The sequence below is a fragment of the Humulus lupulus genome, chromosome 1, assembly GCF_963169125.1.
Source record: "Humulus lupulus chromosome 1, drHumLupu1.1, whole genome shotgun sequence".
In the NCBI taxonomy this organism is placed as follows: domain Eukaryota; kingdom Viridiplantae; phylum Streptophyta; class Magnoliopsida; order Rosales; family Cannabaceae; genus Humulus; species Humulus lupulus.
The window spans coordinates 12403759-12423316 of NC_084793.1; the positions used below are offsets into that span (position 1 = coordinate 12403759).

The following is a 19558-nucleotide window of genomic DNA, read 5'->3' on the forward strand; positions in this document are numbered from 1 at the left end:
TTATAAACTTTGGTTATAAAAAGTTGTATTGTTACAGATTTGTAAATTTTGTTTACAAAAAAAATATTCCGTATTTACAATTATATCTCTCTGTATTTTTGCAATTTCTTACAAATTTCGTACTTTTAGTATTTTTTTTAAAACTTTAGGTATTTTTGTAAATTTCCCTTTTATGTTTACTTATTGTTTTGACTTTTTTTTTTTTTTTAAATTGTAATTATATGACATCGTCTAAAATTATTATATGATAACAACTCGAGCTTATCCGGTATATAATGGTAAAAAAGAATAAATAAAAAAATCTTCAGTGTCCCATGATTATATAAAATAACACAATTCTTTATGTGGATATTTTAGATAGTATAAACCAAAATATCATATATGAAACTTTATATAATTTTATTGAAATAAATATTATAGATTTTATTTTTTATTATAAATTGAGGGAGAAAGACCTTTTAGTATAGAATTTGATTCATACTTAAAACAAATTGATACTAATTACAGTAACCATTTTTCTTATTGGGTTTCTCAAATTATTTCTATGTAGGACTCTAATACTTCTTGAGTTTTCTGATAGTGTATTTAAATTTGAAGTTTATACATATATTTTGACATGAAGTTTATATTTTAACAAAAAACATGTATTCATTATGTTTTAACAACTCTTGTCATTTTCAGGTCTATTGTCGTTTTTCTAATCTATGTCGTTTCCCAATTTAATGTCTTGTAATTCTTGTCGTTTGTCAATATATGTCGTTTTATTATTTATTTGTCGTTTATTTCAATTAATGTCGTTTTACACCATATATATTCATCAAAATCATCTATTAAAATGGTGCTCCAAAAATGACATGACTACCCTTCATTTTCTGAAGCACACGATACAAGAACATCTTCACCAATCATCGTTAGAAATTAGAGAGAAATGTAATAATTTCTTATTTGGTTGGCAAAAGAGGTGGAGAGATCAAATAATAAAATTCTAATTGTTTATAAAATTATGACTTTTATTTAGAGAAAGTTGTCATCATTTCATATAAAACTAACTATATTAGCACAAAGACCCTTGATTAAACAATGCATAACATTTTGTAACCAAGGGTTTTTCTAAAGTCACTAACTTACAAACATATATCTAAATGTAATACAGAGATAAATCCAAAAATACATTAAAAAAGAAGCAATTTTTTAATTTAAAGATAAAAAAATAAAAAAATAAAAAATAATTGATATTGTTATTTAACACCTTAAGGTGTCGAACACTGCATGAGTTGGCACTCTATGGTTGGCTGACGATATTTTAGATTACACCAATAACAGTACGTCATCTCCTTATAATGTTGGATACAAATTATAATGTAGAGTTAGAGATGGAGACCAATATAATTAAGATAATGGTGCATATCTGAAGGGTGGTCATCGAGTTTAGGACGTTCGGGTTGAACCCATCGGCCATCGTTTCCTCTGATCATGCCCTTGTTCTGATCTTGCCTCCAAAAAGGTGGAACTAAGTAATGATCTTTTAAGAAATCACACGCTTTGTTCACCAAAGCTGGGTCTCTCCCACTCGATAGCACAAACCTCTGCCCTTTTCCATGGTATCTATATATATATTCCATTTATTTTTTAAGTTAGATTTATGCAAATATAGTTGAAGGAAAAGGTAATATGCTATAAAATAAATTTAATAATGCTGAATTTTTTGACCACAAATTAATAATAGTGTGAAATGTAAGGAATAGAGGAATATACATTGAGAGGCATGACCGTGACCATGACCATGTAACATTATATAAGCTTTATATAAATTAGTTTATATGAATCAGCACTGTCCAGCAAGCAATTAAGACTAGGAGATGACTTAGTATATTATTAGGTGTGGCGTTAAATTAAGAGTTAAAAAGTGGTTGTGAAGTCATATTATATTTATATGAGACATCAAAGCAAGTTGGTGATGTTTAATAAACTTGAATAATTAGATGTGTAATTTGTAATTGAACATATATATCTAGAGTACATGTAAATCCCCACTAATACCATTATTACATTAATGGACTTGTAAAGTTAGCTTAGCTCACCACATTAATTACCATATTATAAATAAGCTTTAAATAATGACACTTATTAAAATACTACTCATAACTCATAAGCTTTTTCTGTCCTTTACGAAAATGATATCCAAAACAAACAAAATATATATATATATATAATAAAAAAAAGTAGTTGTATGGTTTTCATTGTCCTCTAGTGCATGTGATCAAATCTCAATTATCTATATTTTTCTTACAGAGAATTGACATTTTCTTAATTAGCTAAATGAAATTAGTTTAGCAACTTGTGTGTTAATTGATTGACCATAAAACCTCTTATCACTTTTAAATAATATTTTGCCTAATTGTCAATTAACTAACTATTCACGTGTGTTATTATCTCAATAAGAAAAGCTAATTAAGAAAACGGTAAAATATGATTACTAACCCATCAAGCAAGTGCAAGAGAGCCTCCAAATTATGAGAACAAACAGGATCATTACTGGGTTTCAAGAACGGCGATTTCTTATGATCCAATTCCAATTCCACGCCGACGTGCGAGTAACACCACGGCAATCCCTCGGCGATTTTCATCAACATCGGCGCCGCATTCTCGTTAAATACTAAACCCGGCGATTTCGGTACCACGTCGTGAACATTCACAACTCTCAAAACCTTCACCCCCAACGCCTCAAGCCTCTCCCTGAACCGAACATTCCCGACCCGAGGACCCGAAAACGATAGAACGGATAACGGTACGACCCGACCGTTTCCACTAATATTTATACCCGTTTCGGCTATATCGTAGGCGCTTAAAATCGCCAGAGCCGCCCCGAGACTATGACCCGTGATTGTGATACTCATCTCCTCGCCGGGGTACATTTCGATCAGCCGCTTCACCTCGGAGAGGATCTGTTCTCTCACCGAGTATTTGCAGAATCGGCAGGTCTCGTCCTTATCGGTGTACAGATCCACGAACCCGGATTCGACTTTTACACTCGGGTCGGGGCAAGGGATTTTGTTGCCGGAAATGGGCTTGAGGAAGTCCATCATGTCGGCGATCCATTCGAGCCGGGTGACGGTTCCACGCCATGCTATGGTGATGTCACGGCGGCCGAGGGTTTTGGAGGCTTCGTCGGTCGAAACGGCGACGTACCCGATCCAGTTAGCGTTTTTGCTCCAGACCTTGGGCCACCTGGATTTCTTGAAGAAGTTTGGGAGGTTGATGTTGGAGGTGGCGTACAGGTAGCGTGAGACGTCGTAGTCGTGGTGGGTCATCATGGCTAGGGATTCGAAAAAGTTGCGGCGGGTGAACCTGCAGCTACCGCAGTACTTGGAAAATGGGTCGAAGTCGAAGGCGTCGTAGCAGGCCTGGGCCATTTCGCCGTAGCGAATGAGCTCGGATCGGAGTAGTGGGTCCATTGGGTCGAGTAGACCCACCCAGTCGTCTTGACCGTGGAGCTCTGGCCAGGCTTCGGACAAACGCCGTCGTTCTGTCTGTTCTTCAATATTGTTTTTGGTTCTCTCTGCTTCATTCTCGGCGGTGGTGGTGGTGGTGATATTACTATTGGTGGTTACCTTACAAATATGCTCGGCGGCGGCGGCGGCGGCGGGGGGTTTTGTTGATAACTCCAAAGAATGAGACTTCTGGGCTGGAAATGAAACTGGGTAGGATGAGGTTTGTGAGAGGTTGGCTGAGACTTTTTTTTGGGCTCTTGGGAAGAGGAGGGATGCGGTGGAGGAGATTGAAATAGCCATAGCCATTATTGGAGAGCTTGCTCGTACGCGTATTGAAGCTCAAGAAGGTATTGATATAGAACAATAATGTAAAATACCATAATATAATATTAGTTTACGTGAATTTATATAATATTAGTTTACGTGAATATATGAATTTTTTTAAAACACACACGATACATACGGCTTCGTCTTTTTCTCTTCTCTTATTTGTCCTCCTCACACTTCGTACTTGTAACATATATTTTAAATTCTAAGATAATCTTTTATGTATAAAAAATTAATACTCCTTTCTTGGGAAGATAAATATATCTTTTCTGACAGAGTTTTTGTTCAACTATGTATTAAATAGTAATGAATAATAATTTAATTAATTAGTGTTGAAAGATTAATAAACACAAGGGGTTTTAACTGAATCATATGTCACCCCGCCAAGTCGTTGGCTCGAAAAATGACATCATCTATATATTCGGCTTTGTCTATCCATTTCGAATCCATTCCGATTCCATCTCGCTGTACTTTCGGCCTGATGGATACTACCCCAACCATTAACTAGTGTAATATTTTACTTTTAATATTTTTTTAATGTACTGTGATACATCATTTATTTTAAATTTTTAGACAATTTTGACCCAACTAGATAAAAGCAACAATCTCATTTTTTAATTCTACATTTATTCCCAAAAATACAAGTGGGAGTAATTTTTTGCATAGCATTATTTACTGTAATTTTGATATTCTTCATGTAAATTTTCAAATAGTTTAAAGTACTAAAAGCAGAATTTATGATATTCTATATTACTAAGTGTGTTCAAAAAAATATAAATCTATTTTCGACATTATAAATTACTTAAAAATTTTTGAAAACTTCCAGAAAAGATACCGTAACTACAACCTACGCTACCATGAAAAAAATTGTAAAAAATATATAGTATTTTTAAGGGTTGAGTTTGACTAATAGATTGGAATAGGAAATAAGAAATAGTAAGTTAATCCTTTCACTGCTAAAAATAAATAAATGACCAAAATTACAAGAAGGAGAGGTGGGATGAGAACATGAAAATGACATCATCCTAACCCTATTATTATTATTATTATTTCAATTAAATTAATTTAGAAATAAACTAAAACTCCTTTAGCAAAGTTGTTATCTCTTATTTTCCGATGACACATTTTAGTCTCAACTTTATAATATACTCATTTTAATATTTGATCTGGAAAAAAGCATTTTGGTTGCTTCGATCACTTTCTAGCCAAATGAAAGTCGAAACAAAAGGGTGCTCTCTAATAATTCTTGAAACCAAATTAACACGTGAGCAATTACAACATATCTTTGGTAAGTAGAAAGTAGTTTAGTGAGTGTGGCTTGCATGGTTAATGAATTTACACCAGTTTAATTATGCTGATAATTTTGAGTTAGCTATCTGCCTATCTAGCTATCCATTTTTCTAATTGCGTTCCAATTTCCAAACCAATTAACTTTGAAGATAACAATAATGGAGTCCTCAAAGTTGAATCATCAATACATTTTTTCTTAATTCTTAGAGATTGAGAGAGGAGAAGATAACAAGTACAGCTGGGGCTCTCATTGCAGAGACTAATAATTATCTAATATTAATGTAAAAAATGTTCTTTTATTTTGATTTTGATTCTTGTGATCCATTTTATTTATAATTGTGTGTACTTGTAATGAATAGTGATCCATTTAATTTATAGCTCGATCGGGAGAGAATGAACGACCCAAACTATTTATAAATATATTGATTGAAATGATCAACTAACTATACATGAAGATTTGATGAGGAACATACATGTATATATATGCCCACTTCTATAATCTTTTAAATATCTGATCTAGCACATACAGAAGATTCTTTCTCGTTTATTATTTGCAACACTTGTCTCTTGCGCCAACCAAGATAATATTCTGATTTAGTGAATCTTCTCCCCCAGTTTATTAATAGTTTTCTGCTAATTGTCATGGCCATGCTTATATATAAATATGGAATTGAGTAAAATTTGATTGAGTCATTGAAATTATATAAGTTATAGTATTGGTAATTAAGAGTGATTGGTTGAGCATATGTTGCCCTGCTATTCTAACTATATGGATTTTATTTTATTTTGGCATTAAGGTGCGTTTGGAAAGATGTAATAAGATGTAATTCGGAATAATTACTCTATTAAAGGCTAATTACTCTGACCATGTAATTACACATTACACATAAATTATGTAATTAAAAGTAATTGAGGATACCTAATTAATCTGTATAATTATTAAATACTATTAATTTATTTATTACATAATATTATTTTTCAACCTAATTATAAACTATTTTATCAAACATAATAATAATAATTCATAAATAATTATGACTTGACACATTAAAACACACATTATATTTAAAATATGATGTAATTACTAGGATAGTAGGACATGTAATTACTAACCTAGTAATTATCAGGCCGGCTATGTGGCTGTGCAACCTGGTCTATTGCCCAGGGCCCAATTCATTTACCTACCTTTTCAATTTTTTTTTTTAAATAAATGAAATGAAACGTTGTTCCCACTTTTAATGTAAATTATTAATTCATAAATATTTAGTCAAACTCTTAAACGGTCAGTTGCTTTCATCATATATATATAATATTATATATTAAAAATCAAGAGTAAAATTTATGAATAGAAAGGGATAGGTAGGCTTTTAGCAGTAAGTGAAAGGTTGATTCATTTTTTTTTTTTTTTTTGTTGGCTCACCATCAAGGCATCAATGTCAATTTGGTCTCAAAGGCATCAACCTCTCCATCAAGGCGTCAAGATTAAAGTAAAGTATCTATATATATTTTAATATATATGAAGAACAAAGAAGTGAAATATGAATTTAATTTTTTTTCTCATAGTATTTTATTCTTTCTTATTTCTTGATTTGTTTTTTTGCCGTTATTTTTTTATATATGACATATATAATGCTAAAATTACTAGAGAAAAAAAAAATGTAATATGTTGTTTAGTGTTCAATGTTCATTCTCCTTTAATACCGTTAATCCGTTCTATTATATTTTATTTTTAATTGAGATTACTCACTAATTTTTATTTAATTATTAATTAATCACTACTTATTAGTACTACTTTTTTTTTTATTGTTGTAGAAATATCATTGCATAGATCAGAAAATTAATTGAAAAGAGTATTGGGCAATTGGCGACTCTAAATTTGTGACAGTGAATTTTTTCAATTTGAAGCTTTTAAACTTTGAAGATGGAATTAGCAGCGAATACCAGGTTCTTTTGTTCCTTTTTTCACTTCTAATTTAATAAATTATTACTATATTGATTGTTCTTTGAAACATTATATTAGTTCTTGTGTTTTTTTTTCACTGCCTCCTAAGATTAGAAAACATGAGTCTGGGTATGAAAAAGGTAAAAAAAAAGAAAAAAATTGAGGAGTTAACTCAATCTCAAAGAGGAGCTCTTGATAAATTTATTATAAAAGAACCACAAGTTTCTTTAGAAAATCATAATTATGACATTGTTGATGTTGAAATTCCTGAAAACATGGTTCCTAATGAGAATGATAGTATTGAGAATCAAACTGAAAGTGTTGATGTGGAATATAGAGGTGACGTGCCTATTGAAAATGATAATGTGAAAAATAATAGTGACGTGCCCATTGAAAATGATAATATGGAAAATCAAAATTCTAATACTAAAAATAGTGATGATGATCATTTGAATAATTCACTTGAAAATGAAGATGTTTTAGAGGATAATGATAATAACAATGCAGAGCAATCAAACTCATTTGAACATTTGCTTGATATATTTGATCCAAGAAATTGGGATGCTCTTGATTCAAAAATGATTGATTTATTAGTGATGAAGGGTCCAAAAAGAGATTGTTCTATTATGAGTGGTTCTATTGCTAAATTTTCTAGACGATTCACTGCTAATTTGTATACTAGAGTTTTATCAAATGGAGAGAAGTGTGATCGAGATTGGCTTGTTTATTCAAAAGAGTTAGATAGAGTATTTTGTTTCTGTTGCAAAGTTTGTAAAAGTGGGATTGGTAGAGGCATGTTAACAAATGAAGGCTTTAGTGATTGGGCACATATTGGTGAAAGACTTAAAGAGCATGAAATCAGTATGGAACATGTTAAAAATATGACCACTTGGTATGAATTGCGTCTAAGGCTCGAAAAGAATCAACCGATTGATAAAGCTACTCAAAGACTAATTGAAAAAGAAAAAGATCATTGGAAAAAAGTTTTACTAAGAATTATTTTAAAAGTGAAATTTCTTGCTAAACATAACTTGGCATTTTGTGGTTCTAATGAGAAATTGTATCAAAATAGTAATGGAAATTTTTTGGGCTTAATTGAAATGTTGGCAGAGTTTGACCCTATTATCCAAGAACATGTTAAACACATTACAAATGATGATATTCATATTCATTATCTTGGACATAACATCCAAAACGAGTTAATACTTGTGCTTGCTTCTGCTTCTGCAATTAAAACTGAAATCATTAAAAAAATTAAACAAGCAAAGTATTTTTCTGTGATACTTGATTGTACTCCTGATGTTAGTCATCAAGAGCAGATGTCCTTGATATTGAGATATGTGGATGTTTCTTCACATTCTGTTAAAATTGAAGAATCATTTTTAGGATTTTTAAATGTGAATGATACAACTGGTCAAGGACTTTTTGATGTTCTACAAAATGAGTTGAAAAAACTTAATCTTGACATATTTGATGTGCGGGGACAAGGTTATGATAATGGGTCAAATATGAAAGGAAAACATCAAGGTGTACAAAAGAAATTTTTAGACATAAATCCAAGAGCCTTTTATACTCCTTGTGGTTGTCATAGTCTTAATTTGACATTATGTGACATGGTTGAATCATGTAGTAAAGCTAGAGATTATTTTGGAGTTATTCAGCGTATTTATACGATTTTTGCCAATTCTACTAAGAGATGGCAAATTTTGAAAGATAATGTGAAAGGATTGACTCCAAAATCATTGTCATCCACTCGTTGGGAGAGTCATGTAGATAGTGTTAAAGCTATATAAGATCTCAAATGTCAGATTTTAGAGAAGCTTTACTTGAAGTGTCAGAAAAGGATGAACTTGATTCGAAAATAAGAAGTGAAGCAAAATCCTTAGCAACAAATGAGCTTGGTGATTTTGAGTTTTTAATAGCAATTATTATTTGGTTTGAAATATTATTTGCTATTAATTTAGTTAGCAAGCTTTTACAATCAAAGGATATGCTTATTGATGTTGCTATGGAAAAAATAAAGGGTTAATTTCTTTTTTCGTGGGATATAGAGAAACAGGTTTTTATAACGCCTTGAATAATGCTAAGGAAATTGCTATTGAAATGAATATTGATCCAGTTTTTCCTCAAAGGCGCACAATTCGAAGAAAAAGACAATTTGATGAGAATTTGAATACATCTGTTAAGTTATCTGGATAGGAATCTTTTAGAGTTAATTATTTTCTTTACCTTGTTGATTAAGCCATTGTTTCTCTTACTAAGCGATTTGAACAATATCAAGAATATGAAAATATTTTTGGTTTCTTGTTTACGTCTGACAAGCTCCAATCGTTAGACAATGCAAGTTTGAAGTCTTGTTGTAGTCATTTTGAAAAGGCATTGAAACATAATGAACATTATGATATTGATGGGAATGAATTATATGTGGAGTTAAAGTTATTAAGAGAAATCTTGCCTAGGAAAAAAATGAGAGCTATTGATATATTAAAGTTTTTGAAAGGCTTAGATTGTTTTCCTAATACAGTTATTGCGTATAGAATTTTGTTGACTATTCCCATGACAGTTGCTTCTACAGAAAGAAGTTTTTCAAAATTGAAGTTGTTGAAGTCTTACTTGCGGTTTACCATGTTACAAGAAAGGCTTAGTGGATTAGCATTGATCGCGATTGAAAATGATATTTTGGAGACTGTAAAATATGAAGAGTTGGTTGATGAATTTGCTTCAAAAAGTATGCGAAGGATGGCTCTTTTTAAGTAGAAGGTTGATATTAGCTTAAAGTTTGTAATGGGATAAATAACAATTTTAATAAAATAGTTTGAATTTTTGGTGCTTAATTTTGTAAAATATATAATCGTAACAATAATATTTGAAAATATTATTAGATTTTAGTTAAACTTTTTTTTTTGTTAGGGGCCCAAATTTTAGATTAGAACAGGGCATCCAAAATATTTAAGACGGCCCTAGTAATTATCCACTTCCAAACACACCCTAATATATGTACTAAAAATCTTTGAATTGGTCTGCCCGAGGCTTCTTGCTTGAGCTTTTTAAGTGGTTTCATTCAGCAATAAATAAATATGTGGTGTTTAATTCTCATAGTAACAATATTGACAGCCCCGTGTCAATTTCTTATTCCTTTATTTCTTATATCCACTTAGGTCAGTATATATATACATATATATATAGTGAGAGAGAGAGAGAGAGAGTTGTAATACTTTTTCCTTATGTAACTAAGCAGAAAAAAACATAGAGTGAGTTGATTCTTGGAGAGAAAATAGAGTAAGAGAGTGTGTACCATTTACTTGTTTGTCTTTTCAAAGAGTGATTGTTCACAGAGTGTTTGAGAGTTTTGTGAGAGTTGTCAAGAACACATTGTCTTGACTGGGTTTGTATTGTTACTGTTCATAGTGGATTCAAGAACTCGTGTGTGGACGAGCTCTAGCTGGATGTAGGTTCCATATTGGGGCTGAACCAGGGTAATTTGTGTTGCATCTGTGAATGTTCTAGATTAGTCTCAAGTCTTGTTGTTGTGATATTCCAACAAATCAAAGCTAGGTTTCGATCCATAGGGTGAAGGCTTGAAGATTCTTGGTTCAGAGTTGAGTTTCTTGGAGTTTCAAGAAGATGGCAGGAACTACAAGGTATGATCTTGAGAAGTTCAATGAAAGTGGAGACTTCAGTTTATGGAAGGAACAGCTTATGGCAGTTTTGATTCATCAAAATCTGGATGAAGCCCTTGAAGGAGAAGAGAAGATGGCAAAAACGTCAAAACCCGAAGAAGTAAAGACCATGATGAAGAAAGCAAGGTATATCATCGTGATGCATCTGGAAAATAATGTGTTGCGACAGGTAAAAATGAAGCTACTCCTAATGGTATGTGGTCTAAACTCACAATTCTCTATTCAACAAAATCAATTTCTAATAAAATTCTTATGAAGGGGAGGTTTTACAGATTTGTAATGGATCCTACAAGGAATCTTGAACAAAATCTGGATGAATTTAACAAGCTTGTGCTAGATTTAGCAAATGCATGAGAAACTATTAGTGAAGAAGACCAAGCAATTACTTTGTTATACAGTCTTCCTGAAGCTTTTAAGGATCTCAAAACAGTGATTCAGTTCAACAGAGATACTATTACAATGGAGGATGTCTTGGGGGTTCGAAGAACTAAAGACTTCGAATTATCTCTTGAGAAAGGCAAGAAAGATGAAGCCTCGAGGTAGATCTCCAAGAAGAGATTTCAGCAAAAGGAATGAGAATTCATTTAGAAAATGGAAGTCTCCTGTTCGATCGGCTTCAAGAGGAAGAGATACAAGAAAGTGTTTCTTTTGTGGTAAAAGTGGACACATAAGAAGGAATTGCTTTGCTTATAAAAAGAAGCTTAAAGAAGATACACCTTCATCAAGTACAGCTGCGTTTTTTGACAATGAAGAAGCTTCGAATGGTGAGATGCTATCAATTTCCATAGACAGAAATCCAAATGAGTGGATACTTGATTCCGGTTGCACATTTCACATGTGCCCAAGGAGAGAATGGTTCCAAGATTATAGAAAGGTGAATTAAGGGAAGGTGTTAATGGGAAATGATGAGTCTTGTAACATTGAAGGTATTGGAAGTGTTGCTGTGAAATTTGATGGAAAAATCAGGTTGTTAGACAATGTAAGGCACATTCCTCTTCTCAAAAGAAATCTCATCTCACTTAGTACTCTTGAAGATGGAGGTTTGAGCTACAAATCAATCAATGGATTGTTGACAGTAATGAAAGGTATGAAGAAGCATGGGTTGTATGTTCTTGATGGTTAAAACAATAGAAAAATGAGTGGCTGGTGTAGTTAAAGAAGCTGATGAAGAAACAAAGAAATGGCATAGAAGACTTGGCCATATAAGTGAGCAAGGTCTTGCTGAGTTGGGCAAACAAGGGCTGCTTGGTAGTTTGAAGCCTGTAACTTTAAAATTCTGTGAAATATGTGTTCTTGTCAAGCAACATAGGGTGAAATTTTCAACAGGACAACATAAATCAACCAGAAATTAGAGTACTTGCATGTTGATGTATGGGGGCCAAGTAGAATACCAACTCATGGAGGTAATTGATTCTTTCTTTCTATTGTTGATGATTATAGTAGAAAGGTTTGGATTTTTCTAATGAAACATAAAAATAAATGTTTAGAAAAGTTTAAACAATGGAAAATTTTAATGGAAAATCAAACTGGTTTGAAGATTAAAGTTTTGAGAACTGATAATGAGTTGGAGTTTATTAATGATGAGTTTGATGTTTTGTGTGATGCATCTGGGATACTTAGACATAGGACTATGATTAGAACACCTCAGCAAAATGGAGTTGCTAAGCGTATGAACAGGACATTGTTAAATAAAGTTCGATGCATGCTTTTAGGATCTGATTTGAGTAAATCCTTTTGAGGTGAAGCTGTTACTTAAGCTAGCTATGTGGTTAATAGGTGTCCAAATAGAGTTATTGGGCTTGTTACACCTGAAGAAAAGTGGTCAGGGGAACCACCTACACTTACACATTTAAGAACTTTTGGTTGTGCAGCTTATGCACACCAAAATAATGATAAACTAGATGCAAGGTCCAAAAAGTGTATCTTTCTTGGATACCCCAAGGGAATCAAATGTTATAAATTGTGGTCCTTAAATAAAAATGATCCTAGAATCATCATAAGTAGAGATGTTCAGTTTGATGAATTAAATTTTCCATTGCTAACCAAAGAAAAAGAAAGTCAGTTGTTTGATGCAGAAAATGAAGAGAAAATTCGCAACAATATTGGTTTTGAGGTGAATTCCACTTCTGTTTCAAACAACAAAACTCATGCAGATCAGACTACAATTCAGCCAGATCTAACTACAAGTAAAAGTCCAGATACGGATCAAGGTGGAACACCACAAATTGAAGGGTATCAGCTGGTGAGAGACAGAACCAAAAGAATAATAAAGCCACCAAATCCATTTGCAGAAGCAGATGTAGTTACTTACGCTTTAGCAGCAGCCAAGGCGGTGTTTGAGAAGGAACCTGAAGATTATGAAGAGGCTATGTCTAGGTCTGATGCTCAAGAATGGCTCAAAACCATGAAGTCAGAGATGGAATCACTTCAGGAGAATAATACTTGGGAGTTAGTTGTCAAACCAGAAAAGCACAAGATTATAGAATGCAAATGGCTTTATAAGTTGAAAGAATGGGTCAATGATTTAGAACCTCCAAGGTAAAAGGCAAGGTTGGTATCCAAGGGGTTTACTCAAGTTGAAGGTGTGGACTACACAGATATTTTTTCTCCTGTGATCAAGTATAAGAAAATCCGAGTGATGTTGGCTTTAGCAACTCAGTTTGATTGGGAGATTGAGCAACTTGATGTTACTACCGCTTTTCTAAATGGAGAGTTAGATGAAGTCAGCTACATGAAGCAACCAATTGGGTTCGAGGTGGAGAACTAAGAAGGAAAACAACTGGTGTGTTTGTTGAAAAACTCTCTATATGGCTTGAAGCAGTCTCCAAGGCAATGGAACAAGAAGTTTGACTTGTTTATCACTAGAGTTGGTTTTGAGAAGTCCAAGTATGATACTTGTCTCTATTTTAAGGATTTAGAGAATGAACCAGTATTCTTACTCGTATATGTTGATGATATGTTATTGATGAGTAAGAATAAGAAGAAGATAATGGTGTTGAAGGGCCTGTTGAATTCAGAGTTCAAAATGAAAGATTTGGGGAGTGCAACAAAGATTCTGGGAATAGATATAAAGTGAGACAGATCTAATGAATTGCTAGTCTTGTCTCAGAAGTCATATACAGAGAAAGTGCTTAGGAGGTTTAATATGCTTGATGCAAAACCAGTCAAACTTCCTATAGTAGGTTATTTCATACTTTCAAACGAGCAGTCACCAAAGACACAAGAAGAGAAGGATCAAGTGGTCAAGATTCCATATGCAATGGCAGTAGGATGTTTGATGTATCTAATGGTGAGTTCAAGACCCGATTTAGCTCACGCTTTAAGTGTTTTGAGTAGATACATGGTTGATCCAGGTGTACAACATTGGGAAGGAGTTAAGTGGCTGTTGAGATATGTGAAGGGAACAATGGATTATGGTCTCATTTTCAGAAGAACAAAAGGTGAAGTGAGTCTAGATGTGTTTGTAGACTCGGATTATGCGGCAAATAGAGATACTAGAAAATCTCCAACTTCCTATTTGTTTACTGTGTGTAAGGGATATGTGAGCTAGAAGTCTCAACTTTATTCAGTGGTTGCTTTATGCAACCACAGAAGCAGAGTTCATAGCAGAAACTGAAGCTTTCAAAGAAGCCATATGGCAGCAAGGGTTATTGAAAGAGATAAAGGAGTTGAAAATTGAAGCTATAGTTTACTCTGATAGCCAATCTGCAATCCATTTGTGTAGGAACCCAATTTTCCATGAAAAGAGTAAATATGTTGATGTTAGGCTCTATTGGGTAAGGGACAAGATTGAGGAGAAAGTTATTCAATTAGAGAAGGTTTCTACAGATGATAGCCCAGCTGATTTGGGTACCAAAGTTTTAACTGTTAGCAAACTTCTGCATTGTTTAAGTTTGCTGCAGATTGGAATTGGCTAAGAACAGCAAATAATTTAAGTTAGGACTCCACACACAAGAGTTAAAAACTTATAACAGTAGTTGCCTTCAGATATGATCCATATTGCATACTATCTCTACTTCAGAAATCTTTGAAGGAATGATTTAGAATAACATTTTTTATAATAAACACTCTGATATTTTATTACTTCGTAATTCTCTGCCTTACACAAAGAGAGATGATGGCCTTATATATCCATATACCCAAACATACAAAGTTAACCCACCCTAGTCAAAACCAACCATGATTGGGACAGGATAAGGGATAAGATTCCCCTAGACAAGATAAGGGATAAGATTCCCTGACAAAAGCATAATGGTTAAACGAAAAAAGCATAAAGTAAAACATAAAGATAAGGGATAAGATTCCCTGACCAAAGGCTAAAAGACACAATATTTATTTAAAGATTGTTTCATGGCTGGCCTCATAGTCAGAGTCATATGTTGGGTCTTCATGAAGTGGGTTCCATCATGTTGGTTCTTCTTCATCCTGATCACTACCAGCTGGAGGGCAGGCGTCGTAGTCTGTATACCCCATGTTTCATTCCTTTCCTGTGTACTGGAAGAGATAAGGATCTTGCATATCTGCAGTGTCAGCAGATGGGTCTTGAGAATCTTCAAAGTAATTATTTTTTCGCAAAATTGCATTTTCAGTTTCGGTTAATTTGTATAGTGACGGATATTTTTGCTCTAATGTTTCTTCGAGTTTGGTGGCCTGATTTGTTTCATTTTTTGAAATATGGAAGGCTTCAAGGGCCCTCGTTATTTTGCGAGTATAGTCGGAAGGAAACATCTCCCAAGGAGCGTCTTCTTCTGGCTTGGGCCATAATTCAGGAGGAATAGTCTGATTTTTCTCAAACAGACCTTTTTGGATGTCCATGTATTCTTGGCCCCCAAGACCACATAATGGCTCTTCTTTTGACCCGTAGACTTTGAATGCCGGATTGATAACTATATTATGTTCTTCATCAAGCTTGGCATTAAGACTAAGAAAGAGAACAGTATAACAGTTCATTAGGTTGGCAACATTTGGGCCAGGTGGGTAGATAAAAATGGGCCTGTTATTTTGGACCTTTTTCCATTCAGCCGATAGGACCTTTTTCCATTTTTCCAATGGGGCGAACCAGGACATTTTGTCCATTAGGACTTGGTAAGCTGGTTTGAACCTTTCTTGGTCTAAGAATGATTTTATGAATGTGTGCAAGGCCATAGTTTGTACCTCGACAGCTATGGTAAAAACACTGGCCAAATACCAAAAAAGGTGAGCTACTGGTTTTGGTGTGAAAATAGCATCTCGAAGAGGTAGGATTTGGGCAAATTGATACTTTGGATGAATTACAAAGTCATTTTGTATAGAAGGTCCAAGTTTGGAAATCATAAAATTCTAAAGAAAGATTGTTTTGTGAGTTGCTCTTTCTCTGGATGATTTGTTTGATGTTTTCGAAATGATATTTTTTGCATCCCCGGGAAAAGATTGGTTGTGTGTGACAGAAGAGGAAAAAGTCATCATGAATATGAATGGGATGGTATGTGGTGATTTTTGGACGACAATGGGAATGGTTCTTGGTGAGTATCCTGAGGCTAGATTTATAGCAAGGGTGATCTAGATAAGAAATCAGCCATAGTATTGTCCTTGCCTTGAATGTGTTTAATGTCAAAAGAGTAGTTATCAAACCAGACTGCCAATCTCAAAAGCTGGGCATTTGTCATTTTGCTCTTTTTTAGACCAATCATTCCTTTTGACGCGGCAAAATCTATTTCTACCAAGAAATGATGACCTATCAGATGGAATTCAAATTTTGTAATACCCATCTTTATTGCCAATAATTCTTTTAGGGTAGAATGACAGTGGAGATGAGAATCTTTGAAGTTGCCACTCTTGTATCCACATATTTTTCTTTTCCCTGTCTTGTCTTATTCAAGTAGGACAACTCCCCAAATACCGATCAGTAGCGTCTGTTTGCAAGATTCATTTTCCATCAAAAGGAATCTGCAAAGGTGGCAGTGTATGCATTATCTCCTTTAGTTTTTTGACTGCTACAGTTTGTTATTGTGACCATGGTGGAGTTTTCTTTTTAAGCATGTCACTGAGCGGTCTTGTCAATTCCAAAATTCGCGGGACAAAATCCCGTGAATAGTTTACAATTCCTAGGAACTGTTGGATTTGGACCTTTATGAAGTCATTTTCAGGAAACTTTAACAACTCTTGGGCTATGTGCGGTTGGGCTTCATATTGGCCTTTAATAAGCTTCATCCCCAGAAAGTCAATTTGGGCTTGTCCAATGATCATCTTCTTTTCGGATAACATGACCCGATGGGCTTCTGTGAGAGAGATGAACTGGGCTAGAAGATTGTGATGGGCTTGTTCATCTTGTGAGAAGATCAATATATCATCAATGTAGATTAGGGCCTTATCTAGAATGGGGTTGTAGATTTTAGTCATGACCTTTTGGAACAGGGAATTCTTGTTTGGTGGGGGAATTTATCATCTGCCAAAAATTAGTTCAAGGGCTTGTAATTGATGACCAGCCTTTGTTTTCCCCGAGCCTGTTCTGATCTCTTATTGATGTAGAAAGCATGGCATGTCCATGAAGAGGTGGTTGGTTCGATTAATCCTTGTTGTTGTAGTTCTTTGCATTCCTCAATTGTCATTTTCTGATGCTCTGGGTTCATGCCTGGGTGACTTGCCTTGGTAGGTGATTAGTGCTCAAAAATATCATTTTATTAGTCTTAAAGTGTAAAATTAATTAAGTTTTAATTAATATTTTCATGGATTTATTGTCATATATTTTATAGTTGAAAATATTAATTTTGATTTAATTTGTGTTTAATTTTCAGGAAATAAAATATATTTTTGACATAAACAAAAAGAAAGAAATATAATTGAAAAGAATGATGATAAAGTGGTATTTTTGAAGGAGAAATAGGCCCAAAGCTAGGCCCAAAAAGGAGCCCAGCCGCCCTGACACAATCTGACGCCGCTGGTCCCATCAGCCTGACAGCCGCCTGACACGAGCTGACAGTTGCCCCACGGTCTCCCACGCGCCTGACGTTTCCTAACGCCACGTCCCATCCGAGCAGCCACCTGATGCGCCTGCCATGTTCCCCACGTGCCCGACCACGACTGACGCTCCTGACACACGCGCCTGACAAGCCAACCGAAGCCTGCCACGCGTCCCACTCGCCGGCAGTTGTTCCCCACGCGCCCGACCGTCAGCTGCCACAATCAGTCCCTATCTCCCACGATTCAACACATTTTCCCCACTTCCACCAGTTTTTTATGCCACTTTCCCACTATTTTATACACGGTTTTACACGTTTTTGAGTCCTATTTACACTATAAATAGAGTACCAAATGGGGTAAAATTTCATCAAATTGTGGAAGGAAGAGTAGAGAGTATTGGAGAGAAAAACACTTATTTTTCCTATTTTTCTTTTACATTTTTGTGAGTGAAAACAATGCCTATTTTAGGCTAAATTCTCTTGTGGAAAGGCTAGAGTGGAGTTCATGTTTAACATTATATTTTTTAATATATTAATTCTTTATTTTGTTCTTCATTTCTATATATTTGTTACAATTAAATTTATTTTCTTCTAATTTTTATTATAAATTTATTATTATCTTTTACATAAGTCTAGTCATGATCTTCTTATGTAATTTAGGTTTTTAATTTAATTTAGGGTATTTGTTATATTATATGCTTTTTACTGCATTCTGCCATTGGTATTTTGTCGCTCTAAGGTATATAATATGATAGGTTTTTAAAATTAGAAGTTAGTATAATTTAATTAAAAAACATATTTTAAGGTGAGCTTTAGTATATATATTTTCCAACTATAATTAATGGTGTAGAATTATAGTTGAGTAGAATGAATCAATTTTATTAAAATATAGATATGTTTGCATGAATGAAACTTATGCCTTCTATATTTTCTTTCTGATTATAATTCCTCAATTTTGTTTATTTAATATTTATATTCTTTTTCAAAGTTACATCATTTCAAAGTTTATTATTTCTGATTTACTAATCTTCCTTTTTACTTGTATTTTACCTCTCTGTGGATACGACATAGCCCGATTACTACTGCGACCGCTTAGGAATTATTGGGCGATATCAATTTTTGGCCCCGTTGCCGGGGAGGTAATTCTACAATTAAAGGTTTGCATAGTAAATTAATTTTTTTTTATTAAAAAAAAGTAGTATAATTTTTAATTTCTCTTTTATTTTATTTTTCCTTAGTAGTTTTTTTTTTTTTATTCATTTCTTTTTTTTAATTTTACTTTTAGGTTTAGAATTTATTTTCTAGATTTAGGTTTTTTTCCGAAAAAAAAGCATAAAATTTTAAATCATAAAATTTAAAAAAAAAAACAAAAAAGTATTGAGAACATTTGTGTAATTGTGGAAATTAGTAAAAACCAAACTTGTTCTGTCTTAGAAAAATTGGTTCTTAAATAAGGTCTGTGTTAACGTTACCCTCCAACCTTTTCTAAGAACCTCAGGGAGTTCTAGAAAAGCTCTTGGGCCTAAAGTGGTACCTTGGCAGCCTTTCCAATTGGTCTGGGAACATTTTTGGTGTATACTTATTACATTATTACACACTTGCGCTTATAATACTTACAAAATAAAAAAAATATTTATGCCACGAAACAGAGATGCACTAAGGAGATTTGTGAGACAACAAGTAGAAACTTTAGAAAACTCTCCTAGTTCGTCGTTTTCTTCCATTCGTTCAAACACTCCCGATTCACTGAGACTTCCTGAACCACCCACGACGGCTCATCAAGACGAAGTCCAACCAAGAATGCTACATGATTATTTACATCCTACGCGTACAGCCACACCTTCATGCATAATGTATCCCAACAATATGCCAAATTTCAATTTCAAACCC

General features: G+C 33.8%; 1 protein-coding gene and 1 pseudogene across 1 annotated transcript; one reads left to right on the top strand and one right to left on the bottom strand.

The window, feature by feature from the left end:
* Positions 1 to 969: 969 nt before the first annotated feature.
* On the bottom strand, positions 970 to 3929 carry LOC133785646 (phospholipase A1-Igamma1, chloroplastic-like). The gene is made up of 2 exons (XM_062224868.1): positions 2482 to 3929; positions 970 to 1605 (listed from the first exon to the last, which is right to left on the bottom strand). The coding sequence occupies exons 1-2, from the start codon at positions 3795 to 3797 to the stop codon at positions 1368 to 1370; spliced, it is 1554 nt and encodes a 517-aa protein (XP_062080852.1). The 5' UTR covers positions 3798 to 3929; the 3' UTR covers positions 970 to 1367.
* Positions 3930 to 7325: 3396 nt separating this feature from the next.
* On the top strand, positions 7326 to 9807 carry LOC133780976 (uncharacterized; annotated as a pseudogene).
* Positions 9808 to 19558: the final 9751 nt, after the last annotated feature.